The sequence below is a fragment of the Pteropus vampyrus genome, unplaced genomic scaffold (assembly GCF_000151845.1).
Source record: "Pteropus vampyrus isolate Shadow unplaced genomic scaffold, Pvam_2.0 Scaffold10, whole genome shotgun sequence".
Taxonomy (NCBI): domain Eukaryota; kingdom Metazoa; phylum Chordata; class Mammalia; order Chiroptera; family Pteropodidae; genus Pteropus; species Pteropus vampyrus.
Window position 1 is genome coordinate 3959880 of NW_011888791.1, and position 13311 is coordinate 3973190.

At 39.2% G+C, this 13311-nt stretch overlaps 1 protein-coding gene across 4 annotated transcripts; it reads right to left on the reverse strand.

Annotated features, from left to right (window-relative positions):
- Positions 1 to 71: 71 nt before the first annotated feature.
- On the reverse strand, positions 72 to 11935 carry KLHDC2 (kelch domain containing 2). Of its 4 annotated transcripts, none has more exons than XM_023522030.1 (13): positions 10459 to 11935; positions 7848 to 7927; positions 6225 to 6342; positions 4299 to 4414; positions 3894 to 3975; positions 3652 to 3735; positions 3015 to 3095; positions 2864 to 2922; positions 2361 to 2470; positions 1901 to 1973; positions 772 to 859; positions 625 to 677; positions 72 to 387 (listed from the first exon to the last, which is right to left on the reverse strand). In XM_023522030.1, the coding sequence occupies exons 1-13, from the start codon at positions 10609 to 10611 to the stop codon at positions 264 to 266; spliced, it is 1221 nt and encodes a 406-aa protein (XP_023377798.1). In that variant the 5' UTR covers positions 10612 to 11935; the 3' UTR covers positions 72 to 263. The 4 variants fall into 4 exon arrangements, with proteins under 4 accessions (XP_023377798.1, XP_011374256.1, XP_023377809.1 ...); XM_011375954.2 differs by having other exon boundaries at positions 10453 to 11934; XM_023522041.1 differs by having other exon boundaries at positions 72 to 677; positions 10453 to 11934.
- Between the last annotated feature and the right edge of the window lie 1376 nt (positions 11936 to 13311).

The window sequence follows — 13311 nt, forward strand, 5'->3', positions numbered from 1 at the left end:
AAAGGAAATATAATAATCATTTGTTGGGGATAAAAAGCCCTAGTATTTTCTTTTGTTTTAATAGAAGAGAGTTACTGGTGTTAAATACATTTATTGTAAACTTTTAGACACAAAAATAGGTTCTCTAGGCCATTCACATGCACATTAAAACCAAAAAGCTGCAAAACTACAACAATGCATATAATTATACAAACAGTGCCACTCTCTGATGTTTACAGGATTGCTGTCCATGCAAGGTGATCAGAGGCATTATCTCTGAAGTCTTAAGATCCAGAAGTGTTGTTACTACCAAACCTCTGATTAACACTGTGAAGTAAGTGTTTTGGAAGGCAGTTCCATGAGTTGGCTAACATTTCTTTAAAGCAAATGACTGCTTCTAAGCTTAGCCTGAACGTGAACAAGGAAAGAGAAAAATAATTTCACTTTACTGTTTAGAAGTATATTCACTTAAAAAACTATTAAACATTTTCTTTAAAGATTTTCATAGGAACTGGTTAGTTGTATCAATGAAAACCTGTTATTGCCCTTAAATTATCCATAAACCAGGTTTTTCAAGAGCATTACTTGAAAGTGTTAAGAAATGCAATTTAAAATAGTCTAAACACCAAGTAAAAAGTTCTTCACCTTACAAGAGATTTTGGTTGAACTGAAAATATGAGTACTTCATTACTGTGTGCCTGAAAAATAGTTAAGAACACATTAAAAAGCAAGTACTCCACAAGTAAATTTCAGCATTATGAACTGTCCTTTAACACAGGGTAGTATACTTACAGCTCTGTGATGGACAAGGAGGTTATTGGCACACCCACCAAAAACAATTACTTCTCCTTCAACACTGGCACAAGCTGTATGCCATAATCTACATTTAAAACAAAAGCTTGAGTTTGAAGTCACCCAAAACACCAAAATTGATCATTTACACTACAGAACAGAAATGATGAAATAAAGACTAGTGATCTTTAGTTCAAAACATGAAGGTGAGACGCAATTATCTTAAGGAAACATAACTAAAGTTAGAAAAATGTCTGTTTTATCTGGATGTTATCATTTTCTCTGATCCAGTCCTAATTCATGCAATGAGGGGTTTGAACTGAATGGACTGTTCTCTAGTCTTTGTTAGCAATAAAAATCTTATGGGAGATGAGTGGTATATGGCCTCTTCTTCTTCCTCTTTTCATAGATAAGGCCAGCTGGCCGTACACAAAACATCTGAGAGATGCTAAATCTTCATGAGTAAACTAAAGTATCTAAAGGCCTGATAATTCTAGAGAAAGAATTATTTGTGCCAAATGAAGTCTCAGTGGCATGACAGTACTTAGGTGAGAGGCTTAGAAAAAAATGCAAGCTGACAAAGCTAAAGGTGCCTTGAACACCAATTCTGACTATCTCATTTCCTTTTCTGTTTAGAAGTCTTTGTAAAAGTTCTTTGAGATTAACAACAAAAATATCAGTGTTTAATAGGCTCTTTGATTGTTTGACTTCTTAATCTTTATTGTTATACAGGGTTACTCTGCAAATCTAATTGAAAGTTCTTTTTTTCATATACATTCTTTAAGGTTTTGAATTTCTAGTTTTTAATGATAGACCTAGATGCAGTTCAACTCACTTAGGTAAAGAGCTTGATTATAAATTTCAACTATCAGTAATTTTATGATAAAGGAAGAAGTAAAAATCAAAATTCAGCCCTATTTTTCATACAGAGATGACCAAAAAGAGAGTAGCTGATACTAGGATAACATTAGTTTTCTCTCAAAAGGTATGATGTTTAAACTTACTGAATGCTAGGATATTTATTAGAAGAATGATAGATTAAATGCAGCCAAAATTTCCTCAATCATTCAGTCTTATACACCTCTGTGGACCTCATTGTAAGAATTACCTTTTTTTAAATAGTTCATACCTTGGTTTGTCAATATAGGGATGATTAAACTGTATCCATTCATTTTTACTGATGCAGTAAGTCCAAGCATCACCTGATTAAAATAGAAAAGAGCTGTGAAGTATATTATTCTGTCAATGTGACATTGATATTTAAAGGGCACAGCTTTAGCAAGAAAGGTAATAAGTCAGATTATGAATAGATACAGAAAGTATATTTCCTTTTTTGCTCTCTGCAATTAACCAATTAAGCCCTTTGCATGTCTTAGCCCTTCAGTGGGGTTTTCAAGTGCTCCAGGTCATTTCTTTACAGGATGGATATGTCATAATATGAAAACAATTACAGGTACCTGTTATAGGATCAAAATTAATAGCAAACCTTCTGATCAACTCTAGCCCTGATATCTAAAAGAGACTAATTTTTCCAACTGTATATTATATGTGAATAATATATAATGATTTCTTATTTTCAAAGGACTTACTTAGTGGCTGTTTATCAGTGGTAAATCCTCCAAAGAGAAAGAGATGATCTGAAGAAACTGGTGTTAGTGTGTGCCAGGATCGGCCAACTGGGCATATGCCTTGTGGAATTCTGAAAATAATAGCTAAGTTAAAATATCGATGTTTAAAAGCAGTTACTGTATTTAATGCAGAGGAATAATGAAGTTTTCTTTTAAAATTTATATCGAATTAAAAAGATTTTAAATTTAAAATCTTGGTATTAACTGCATGCTTTAGAATAACTATTTTCTTTGAAGTTGGAGTCATCTTTAGACCTTTTCTTTTTTAACACTGAGCACATGCTATGTGCCAGACACACAGTTATGGGAAATGGAAATAAATTCCTCATTAAGGATCTAGTGATCATGTTTACTTAAATTCAGTTACAGAAAATTTAAGCAAGTACATTATATACTAATAATAGAGAATAAGGAAAAAGCCACTGAAATTTTGAACTTTTCTAATTATCTAAAGTGATACCTACAATTCATTCCACTCCCATGTATCCAGATTGAGATAGTGAAGATCATTCATTCTAGCATCCTAAAAAAGGATAGTTAGTTATCATTTTGAATAGTGCAAAAGCAAGTCAATATACTGTCTCTCTGTGTACTATAAACTGTCTATATACTCACTCGATATCTGCCTCCAAACACAAAGCCTTTGTTTCCAACAGTTGCACAGGCATGGGCAGCGCGAGGTGAAGGTACTTTACCCTATTAAAGTCATATAAGCAATTTAATAAATACATGAACTTTTTATAATTACTAGAAAGTTTTCTCTGGATGTGGGATAAGAATATGCAAGACACTTGAGCTTTTAAGCAGAAGTGCAGACTTCTAGTCAATAGCAATACTAAAGGCTGTCTACCAAAACTGGAAATTTTTGTTTTATATTTTTGAGGTATATTACTGAATGAGCTGTTTAATAAATGGAATGCTTGCTTTAGTTTTATCTTTTACAATAAAAGCTGGCACATTATATGGTATCTGTATCAGAGAAGAAAGAAATCTGATTTTGAGTAACAAATTGCAATATAGTGCTAGGTCATTTATTTTATTAGGAACAATACCATTTAGCATCTATTAAATGATAGATACTGGGTTAGTCTCTACTGTTTATTAAACTTATTATGAGTTCTAGATTCTTTGGAGAATATGAAAGCTATGGCTCTTCTCTCTCCAGAAAAGAATGAACTGTCAATTTTATACCACCTTCCAACTTCCCTTCTCTAAGTAGCATTGCTTTAATAATCACTCTTCAATAACTCACAGTAGTTATAGGCTGGCTCCAGATAAATGTTTCAGTGTCTAAAATATGTACATGATCATTCCATCCTCTTGGATGACTTGAATTCTACAGGAAATAAGAATCTCTGAGTTATTTCACAAATAATGCAAAATTATACAGCCTTTATCTGATTAATAAGGTAAAATGAACAAAACCACTAGCAAATAAAATGTATTATTTCAATACCCTAAGTAGGCCATATGCAAATATGAAACTTCACTTACCCAAAAAGATGTTTCATCAAATTCAAAAGTTCCCAATACTTTATCTTCAGGTAAATATCCATACCCTCCAAAAAATATTAACCTGTTTTATTAAAAAGAAAAAAAAAAAAAAACACTGAAAATTCAAACATCCACAGGTTAGGATACAAGAGTTTTCTTACTTTGTCATATCCTATAAATTGAGAAGTCACACTTGAGTATACAAAAATACTTATTCAAATAATAATGGCTAATATGGTTAACAGTTATATCTGAGGTGCTGTTAAGTGCTTAGATGTATTAACTCAATCCTCATATGGGCCCTAGAAGATATGTTCTATGGCTATTAACAGTTATTGGCTAAGGATACTTGAATGGCAAACCACTTTCCACATAAAAACCAAACCTGTAATGCTGCTAACTCACTTGTTTTTATACACCCAGACACCAAGTTTGTCTTTTGATGATGGAGGAATTCCTTGGCAATCAATTCTTTCCCACTGTAATACTCTGTCTGTAGACCTTGAATCCAGCATATAGAACTGTCAGAAGCAATAATTTCAGTTAGATTTGGTTATGTGAAAGAAATTCAACCTTGGCATTTAATTTTACTGTGATTTATGATAATAAGAATGTCATCTAATTCAGGGCTACTAAAACTATGACCAGACTGGCTGCCAGTCTACAAACTACTGCTGGTCTGAATATAGATAAGGAACTTGTGCCAGAATATAAATTACCTAAGTCACTAAGCATCCTGTTTAATTCAGCTAATCTTTTTTTCCATAGCCACACTTTTTTAATGAAGGAATGGAAGTGTGTTGATTTACATTCTGTGCTTTGGATAGGCACTTTGAGTTATACTGATCTAATTTAAGGTTATCAGGAGTGTATTACCAAAAAATCAGACTTAGCAATTTCACCTTCAGATTCGATTTAACAAACACACCTGAAGTGCCTACTTAACTATACTCTAGGAGCTAAGGATAAATCTTTAAAGATTGAGTATTGGTCTGTCAAAGGGTTCACATCCAGGTACTTGAATAAATCTGACCACTATATATATTTTTTATTTAAGACTCTTAAGCTTCCCTGTGATCGAACTTAAAATAATCAACCCTAGTCACCTGACATAAAATTCCTACTATTTCCCTGACCACCACCTAAAGCCACAGCTTCTTTCCTTCTCAAAGTTATTTTTCTCCCCCATGGCCCTGAAAAAGTACATGGCTCAATTACAGCCTATAGCACTGCCTCACCAAATCTTTTAGGCAGAGTCTTTTCTTCAAACAGAACTTAAAAGCCTTGTAAAAACAAACAGCTACAGTTACTAAAATGGAGGAGGAAGGGGCAGACTGGAGCCCACCTAACACTGTTATGCTCCTCCCAAGTTATCTCAAATCTTTACAGTTCCTAGGATTGCAGTTTGAAACCACCTCAACCATATGCTCCATTTATACTGATCCATTTGACATTTCCACAAACAAGACATCTGCTTATACCACTGCATCTTAATACCTCCATCCTGGCTACCCCTTCGAGTTATAGTATTCAAGCGTCACCACTTGGGTGAAGACAACTTTTTCTGTTTCTCCATCCTACCAAATAAAATGTCAAGGATTCCTTTTCAGATTCAACAATATTTACTGAGCTATTAATATGAGCCAGGCTCTGTGTATCTTCATCATATGCTACTGAAATCATTTACTTATTATGTGTCCCTTCCAGAATGTAAGCTCCAGGAGGCACGGACTGTATCATTCATCCATCTGTGTCTCCAGTGTCTAACCGAGTGCTCAAATGCTTAGTAAGTTGCCAAATAAATGAATTTATAAGAGTCTACCTATATCATATGCACCTTTCTGACTTCATCTGTCTCTCCCTGGCCTGAGAGAACAAGTGATTTCTTTTTCCTATTTGGAAAAAACATGGACAAAGTCTGAACAAGAGTATGTTATGGTGCCATATCATAGGAATGTCAGTATATTCAGTGTTCATTTATCTTTATGGCTTTCAGAGTGGTGGAGTATTAATTTCTACCCTGTTCTCATTGCATCTTGTTTTCATCTACTTTACAACTATTCATCTAACACTTCAAGTTTCTAAGAGGATAAGCAGCTGCAAACAAAATACAAAGAGAAACAACCTAGGAAGTTACTGCACACAGATTACCAACCAAAGTTGATTTTACAAAAGGCCTAGGTAAATACAGACTGGTAGACAAAATACTAAAGTGCACATTCTTACCACAATCAAGTATAACTGGGACAGAAATAACTATGGGCTAACCTTAAAAGTCTAAAGTCTGAAAGAATGAGATTGCCTTGAACCGTAATCCTTAGAAACACTAACCTTATTTGTATTGCCTCTTGAATGGTGTCCTCCAAACAAGTACAGCACCCTGTCTACACACACAGCACAGCTTCCTGACATAGAAGGAGGAACATCACCTTCAGTGTTTATTTTTTTCCTGAGGGGGACAGAAACTAAATGTAAATAAGCTTCCCAAATGGAAAGAAATACAAAACTCTATTTTCTTCTATCTATATTCCCACAATAAGGGGGGGTTGGGGGTGGGGAGAATAAAATGAACAGGCTGACTTGATAATGTCTAGGGTCTCATCTAGGTCTCAAATTAATACAAAGAACTCTCTTCCTTCTTTACTATTCCACAGGCTTTGCCAACTGGTCCTACACACAGGCACAGTTCTAAAAGCCTCAACATCATATTTTATTCTAGGAGCATACCACTTTATGTTTTCAAACTAAATTGTTTGCTTTTTATTTACATGGCCATAAGTGGTTTTGTTTTTGTTTTTCAGTAGGCCAGGAACCCAAAAGGAAATTTCCTGGTCCTGACAGATTAATAGGTGTTTTATTCAGTCACTTCTAGCCATTCAAATGAATCTGATTCAGATTCAGACCTATGTAATACTAGACACTTAGGTAGTGCCTGAGTGCTTTGCATGTTTGAACTCATTCTGAATCTAAAAATGAATCTATATCAAAACAAAGAAATCTAAGATTCAGAATATTAATAGGATACTCAAGGTCTGCTCACAATGTCACTTTATGCTAAGGTTTTAATAAGTTTTGGCAGGCTATTAAAAATTCTTTATAGGGCTGAATGTTTTTTAAATGAAAAATTCCCCATTAAAGGAAAAGTATTATAAAAAATTCCAATTTTCTAGAAAAAGATTAGCGAACAGATTAACACTGATTTGCTATGTGTGGAAATAACCCTTATTTTTTGTTCAACTCTTAAAACCAAGTGGGAATACTGTTCTAGTTGTGAGATCTGTAATATGTAGCATATGTAAAGCATGAAGTTCTCAAAAGGCAAACCATGGGGGAAGATTAGAAATCCTCAAACATGGCTAACCCAGCCTTTTGAGAATCACATTAATTCTACCAAGGATATACTCTTGAGTACCACTGTTATGAGAGTAGCAAAAGATCCTTTCAGAATATCCCGTTTGTATGGAAAGCAAATTTAAGTTTTGTTTTTTAAACAAAACATACTATTTCAGAGAGATCCGCATAGAAATTTTAATGTTAGAGCTCATTAAAATACCACCTTTATTTCTAGCAGATACAATCATGAATTTTTTGCCTCATTCAAGGTACCGTATAACAAGATACAACATCTTGAAAAAATACATAAAAGAATGGAACTTTTATTATATTTCCATTCCAGAATCTGAAGCCTCTACTTATTTTAATATTACTATGATACTTTATAGAGCCCTGAATAAAAATTTCTTCAGAGGTCATAAAAGCATCTAATAATTACTGAACTACTTCTGAAGAGATGCTAAAGTATCTAAGCTTAGCAGCTAAACTAAACTAGCAGAATATTCCTTACAGAACATATAGACAGCTTAGCATCTTTAATTAAAATATTTTTATTCATTAGATTGGGTTTTACAGTTTTTTTTTTTTTTTTTTAGTCCCCCTTATAATATCCATAGTTACCATCTTCCAGTCTCCATGTTGTAGATCCACAATTCTTCTCTAGGCAGATAAAAGTCATATAATCCTCTGACTTGGTTATTCTAAAAAGAACCAAAAAAAAAAAAAAAAAGCAAATATAAAAATAATTGGTATTGTACAGAGGCACTACTGTGATTTTTCATATTTAATATTCTGTTATGAAAAATTAAATAGGACTTAGAATTCTATCAAATGCACAATCCTCCCCACCCCATGCCACATACTCAAAGTAATGCTTAATATAGACAGCTCCTAATTCAAATTTTTGATAGAGCAGTTGCCACAGTGCAGGTGCAGTGGTACAGGAAGTTAAGATATCACTGGGAAATCTCTAAAGCCACTTTATCATGAACAGACGATGCACCAAATGTCAACTGCAAGACTTCAGGAGAGATTACATGTGCCATGGTCAGCAGACTAAAAAAAGGTCTACCTTGAAAGTGCCTGACTCATACGAACACATGATGTACAGTTTTCTAGCTATTCTTTCTTTACCAAGATGTAGAGGGTAGAACTGCAAATATGCAAATATTAAGTCCTTACACAAAATTTTAAGTTCCTTGTTCTGCTCCATTTCCTTTCAGGTAATAACTCTTAAAAGACTGAGCTTACCATATGCCAGACCTAGTTGAATGTTATCAATGGATTGCTTAGGTAATCCTCACAGTAACCCTAAAAAGTAGTTGATATTACAAAAAAAAAGGGGGGTTTTTAGAGAGGTTTATAATTTGCCCAAGGTTACTTAGCAAATATGGTGGTACCAGGGTTTCAGCCTCCTTTTCCTGAATTTGCAACTTCAACCACTGACTGACCTCTCTAGCCTTTGAACCTCCCTTTCTGAACAATGTCAACATACAGTAAACAACTGCAGGTCACTGAGAATGGGCGTCAGTCTAATAAGCTTGAGTATTATACAGAAATAAAGCAGTTTACCATGTAAACATTTTGCTTTCCACTCCACCACATCTGAGGGGAAAGGCTAGAAGACACAGCAGGCTGACCTGGAGTAGATCAGCCTGGCCTAGGGAGGAAAACGGACTACTGTGTAGGAAGTTAAGGTTTATTGCCTTCAAAACAATCTCCAGGCATTTCCGGTGCCTACTCTCAGGGTTCTAGCCAAAATGTGGGAGAGAGCCTGTCCTGGACCCTCAAAAACACCATCAGAAATATTCCACTGTGACAACTCTCTTCCTCACAACCAAAGAAAAGTCCCATTCCCTCAATGCTGATTTTTACATACAGAAATTTGAATAAAAGTAGTTTAAGATGAATTGTGACTGACCAACAGATTTACTTTTCTCCAAAGGAATTATTTACTTTTTAATAAGTGTCACCATATACCTACTCACTTCCGCTTAACTAAGTACCCACTAAACATATTCACTGGGGGCTCCAGAAAACACTGAAAATTAATTAGGGCTAGCCAAAAAAGGGGTGTGTGTGGGTGTGTGTACACTTTTGTGATTAAACAAAATTAAGTAGTCAAGACAGCTACAGCAGTTTTTCCCATCTATCTTTTCAGAGTCATCTCAGAAGAGGTCAACTATAATTAGGTCAACTGCACCATAAGCTGACATCTACTGTCAGAGTCACAAAGCAAGTCATGGACTAGATTTCAGGCAATTGGGAGATCATTTTTAGGACCAAAAAGGACTAAAAAGAATAGTTTTGGTAGAAATGGATAGAGCCACTCCAGCAAATGAAATGAGACAATTCTATAACATGAAGTGTTAACGGGAAGTTCTAAAAAAGCAAGAGAACTAGTGAGCAAAAGGTTTAGGAGACTCGGGTAGGAGTCCCCAGTCAGAGGTAGAGAAAGGTAACTACACTGTTTATGACTGGGGTCAAGGAACTGCACCCTATAGTTATAATTTTTATTTATTTATTTTGGTTACTAGTTGAGTTTTTCCAATTCATTTTCTTAACAGGCATCTCTTCTGAAAATTTCAGCCCTTTCTCAGCTGCAACCAAAAGGAAAATAGCCCTGAAATGTTCAGTGTGATGGCCATCTGCACAGGTGTAGCTGGGACACCGCAACATGCGGAAAGGTTGCTTAAGGCAATTTCTGCAACCTCTCAGAATTCCAGGGGGTTTTCCTACACCTCCGTCGCCCCGTAAGTGGCCAACGGTATCGGTGAGGCGAGTTACCCCAGCTCCAGAGGGCAAAGTGCCCTAGCTTGGCCCGAAGATAGGTAAGAGTGACGGCACACATCGTCAACTCTCTTACACACACCCCAACACTTTTTAACCAAAATATGTCTCGCAGACAAGCACCGCCCAGCGCACCCTCCCATTAAATAACGCTCGGGCCGCCTCGAGCTATGCGCCTGGGGGTAGGTGGAGGAAAGCGGGCTTTCTGAGAAGGCTTAAGTGACAACCACTCAGAAGCCTTGGGACGGGATGGGGGACTCGTGGGAAGGTTCCCACACGCAAAAAAAAAAAAAAAAAAAAACACAAAACAAAAAAACGAACCAACGGGCAGGGTCGCGACGTGGGGATGCGGGAGGCGGCCACTCGGGCCTGCCCGCCTGGCCCGCCGACCTGGTCCCAGGTCACAGCTAAGAGATGCCTGCCGCGGGCCGGCCACACTGACCTTGTAGCCGCCCCAGACGAACATGTGGCGCCCGTCGCTGACGGCTACGTGGCCGCTGCGCTCGGCGGGGCAGGTGAGCTCCATGGACTCATAGCTCTCGTAGGCTGGCCCCGGCAAGTCGTCCGCCCGCACATCTTCGTTGCCATCAGCCATCTTGAGGCTGCACTTTTTTTTCAACAATCCCCACGCCAGTAAGAGGGGAAAAGACAAAGGCGAAGGAAGAAATGCACGGAGGCGAAAGGGACAGGGCTGAGGCAGCTCTCTCAGCGCTCGCACCCGCCCGCGCCCCCTCGGCGAGTAGTGTCTCTCGGCTGCCGGGGCAGCGGGGTCGCAGCGGGGGACAGCGTGGTCGCCGCGGGGGGTGGCGGCGAGGGCACGGGGCCGGGAGAGGGTCTGCCGGGGGCCAGTACCAGCTTCCAGCCCGACCGCCCCGCCTCCCGCTCGCTTCTAGGGCCCGACAGCCCTTGTTTACGCTGAGGCCCGAACCGCCCGTTCCGCTGACGCCACCTGCCGACTCCGGAAGTGCGTCCCGCGCGCAGCGCCCCCAGCGCCGGGTCCTCGCTGCTCCGCCCCAGGCCGGGGTCCTGAAGCTCTGTGACTCCCGGAGTTTCAAACGCGCTCCGAGCCTCCTTTTGCTGTGGGCACTACAAAAACATGCTGGATTTTAGCCTGTTTTTCCCCCCAAAATGACTTTCCCTTGTTTGATTGAGGGATGTCCTCAAAGGGTTTACCGCGTGGGAAGGGGTAGTGAAATTGCCCAACTGGTATGTTTCTAATTTCAGCCTCTCCAAGAGACAGCTAATGCCCCGTTTAACTCTGGACGCGAGGACTAGCGCCTCGCCCCTCCCCGGCCGGAAGGCTCCGCGGGTTCCCGGGTGAGGGGCCTAGGGTGCGTCTCTGGCACTCGGACTTCGTGCGACCACTCCTCACCCCACCCCCAAACCGAGCTTGGAAAATTGCTAAAAAAACGTTTCAAAACCCATCACTGCCCAGCCTTTCAGGGAGGATGGCGAATCTTGTTCACTGACACTTTTATATTTTATATGATACATTTCAATTTGGCCAAGGGACATTAAGAATTACTGTAACCTAAATTTGATTTTTCATCTGTAAAATAAGGCCGGACTAGAATACATCTTAAATCCCTAATGGAATGGTGCCTCTGTACTTGGATGTGTTTGGTTAGGGGACTGTGCTTTATGATTTCCTTGCCCATCTTCACGCTGGCATGGACACCTAGAATGAATACATAGGAAAACAATGTAAGGCCTTCCTCACTAAAATTACCACAGCCTGAAACCCTTTCCCTAGCCACTGCCTGTATGTTTACAACTTACCAAAATTTGAAGAATGGGTGACAGCAGGATTTCAATATATAACTTTTGGAGGAACAAACATTCCATCCATAACAGGGTGATTTTAAAAATGTTCCTGCTGTTGTACAGCAAAGGAAATCATCAACAAAAAGACAAACGACTGACTGGGAGAAGATATTTGCTAATGATATATCTGATAAGGGGTTAATATCCAAAATATGTGAAGAACTCATACAACTTAACAGCAGCAGCAGCAAAAACAATCCAATTAAAAAATAGGCAGAAGACCTAAGTGAACTGCTCCAAAGAGGAAATACAGATGGCCACTAGACATATGAAAAGATGCTAAAGGTCTTAATCAGAGAAATGCAAATTAAAACCACAATAAGATATCACCTCACACCTATCAGAATGGCTATCATCAATAATCAAAGACCAATAAGTGTTGGCAGGGATGCGGAGAAAACGGAACCCTCATACATTGTTGGTGGGATTGCAAATTGGTACAGCCGCTATGGAAAACAGTCTAGAGGTTTCTCAAAAAATAAAAATGGATATGCCCTTTGACTCAGCAATTGCACTTTGGTTTTATCCAAAGAAAACCAAAACAATTCGTAAAGATCTATGCACCCTGATATTCATGGCAGCACAATTTACAATAGCCAAGATATGGAAGCAACCTAAATGCACATCAACAGACAATTGGATAAAGAAGTTATGGTTTGAGACAATGCTTGGCACCCCTGCCGAAATCCTGCAGCCAGAATTGGGGCTGAACAGGGGCGGAGGGGAATGGCGTAGATGTTAGAGGCTCTGCTCATCCCTCTGGCGACCAAATCACAGTTGTGACGGAAACAAGGAACAGCAAGCAAGGAAAAATCACCTGTGGTCTAGAGGAACAAGCCATAGGGAGAAATCCAAGAAAGCATCCTGCCATGGCAGAAGGTAGGATGAGGCAAGGACGCGGGGCTGCCCGGTCTCAAGAGGCTGAGTGAGACGGAGGCCGCGGCAGTGGCAGAAGCCTCTTAAAGGGGCCATGTCTGCGAGTGGATTTTCACAGCGACGGACTCGCTCTGAGCACCAGTGCCGATTAGACTGTGCACAGGAGGCACCGGAGACTCACAGGGAAATGAGGTTGGCATGAAGGCCAAAGCAAGACTCACTCTGTACAGAAGTGCCAGTGGTATCCATTGTTCCCTGTTGAGCCCTTTCCAGTGTGCTAGACACAGCGCCGCCATAGCCCAGACGTCATCAAACTGGATAAGAGGTTGCTCCGCCCAGAGGATTCCCTGAAGCCCTGCCTAACGCAACTTGTGGCCCCACCCAAGCCACATCCAGGTACATCCTCAGCAAATCAGATGCTCCTTACTGAGCAGCACCTAGACTCACACTGAAGGCAGCTGGCCTCAGTTTCCGGTGTGGTTTTTTGAGGCAACTATACATACAGCATCTGTGGATTGCTTGCTGAATCTTAATAGGTGGCCCTGGAAGGGCAGAGGCTTGAGCTAAATTTGGCCTGCAGCTGAACCCTTCTCAG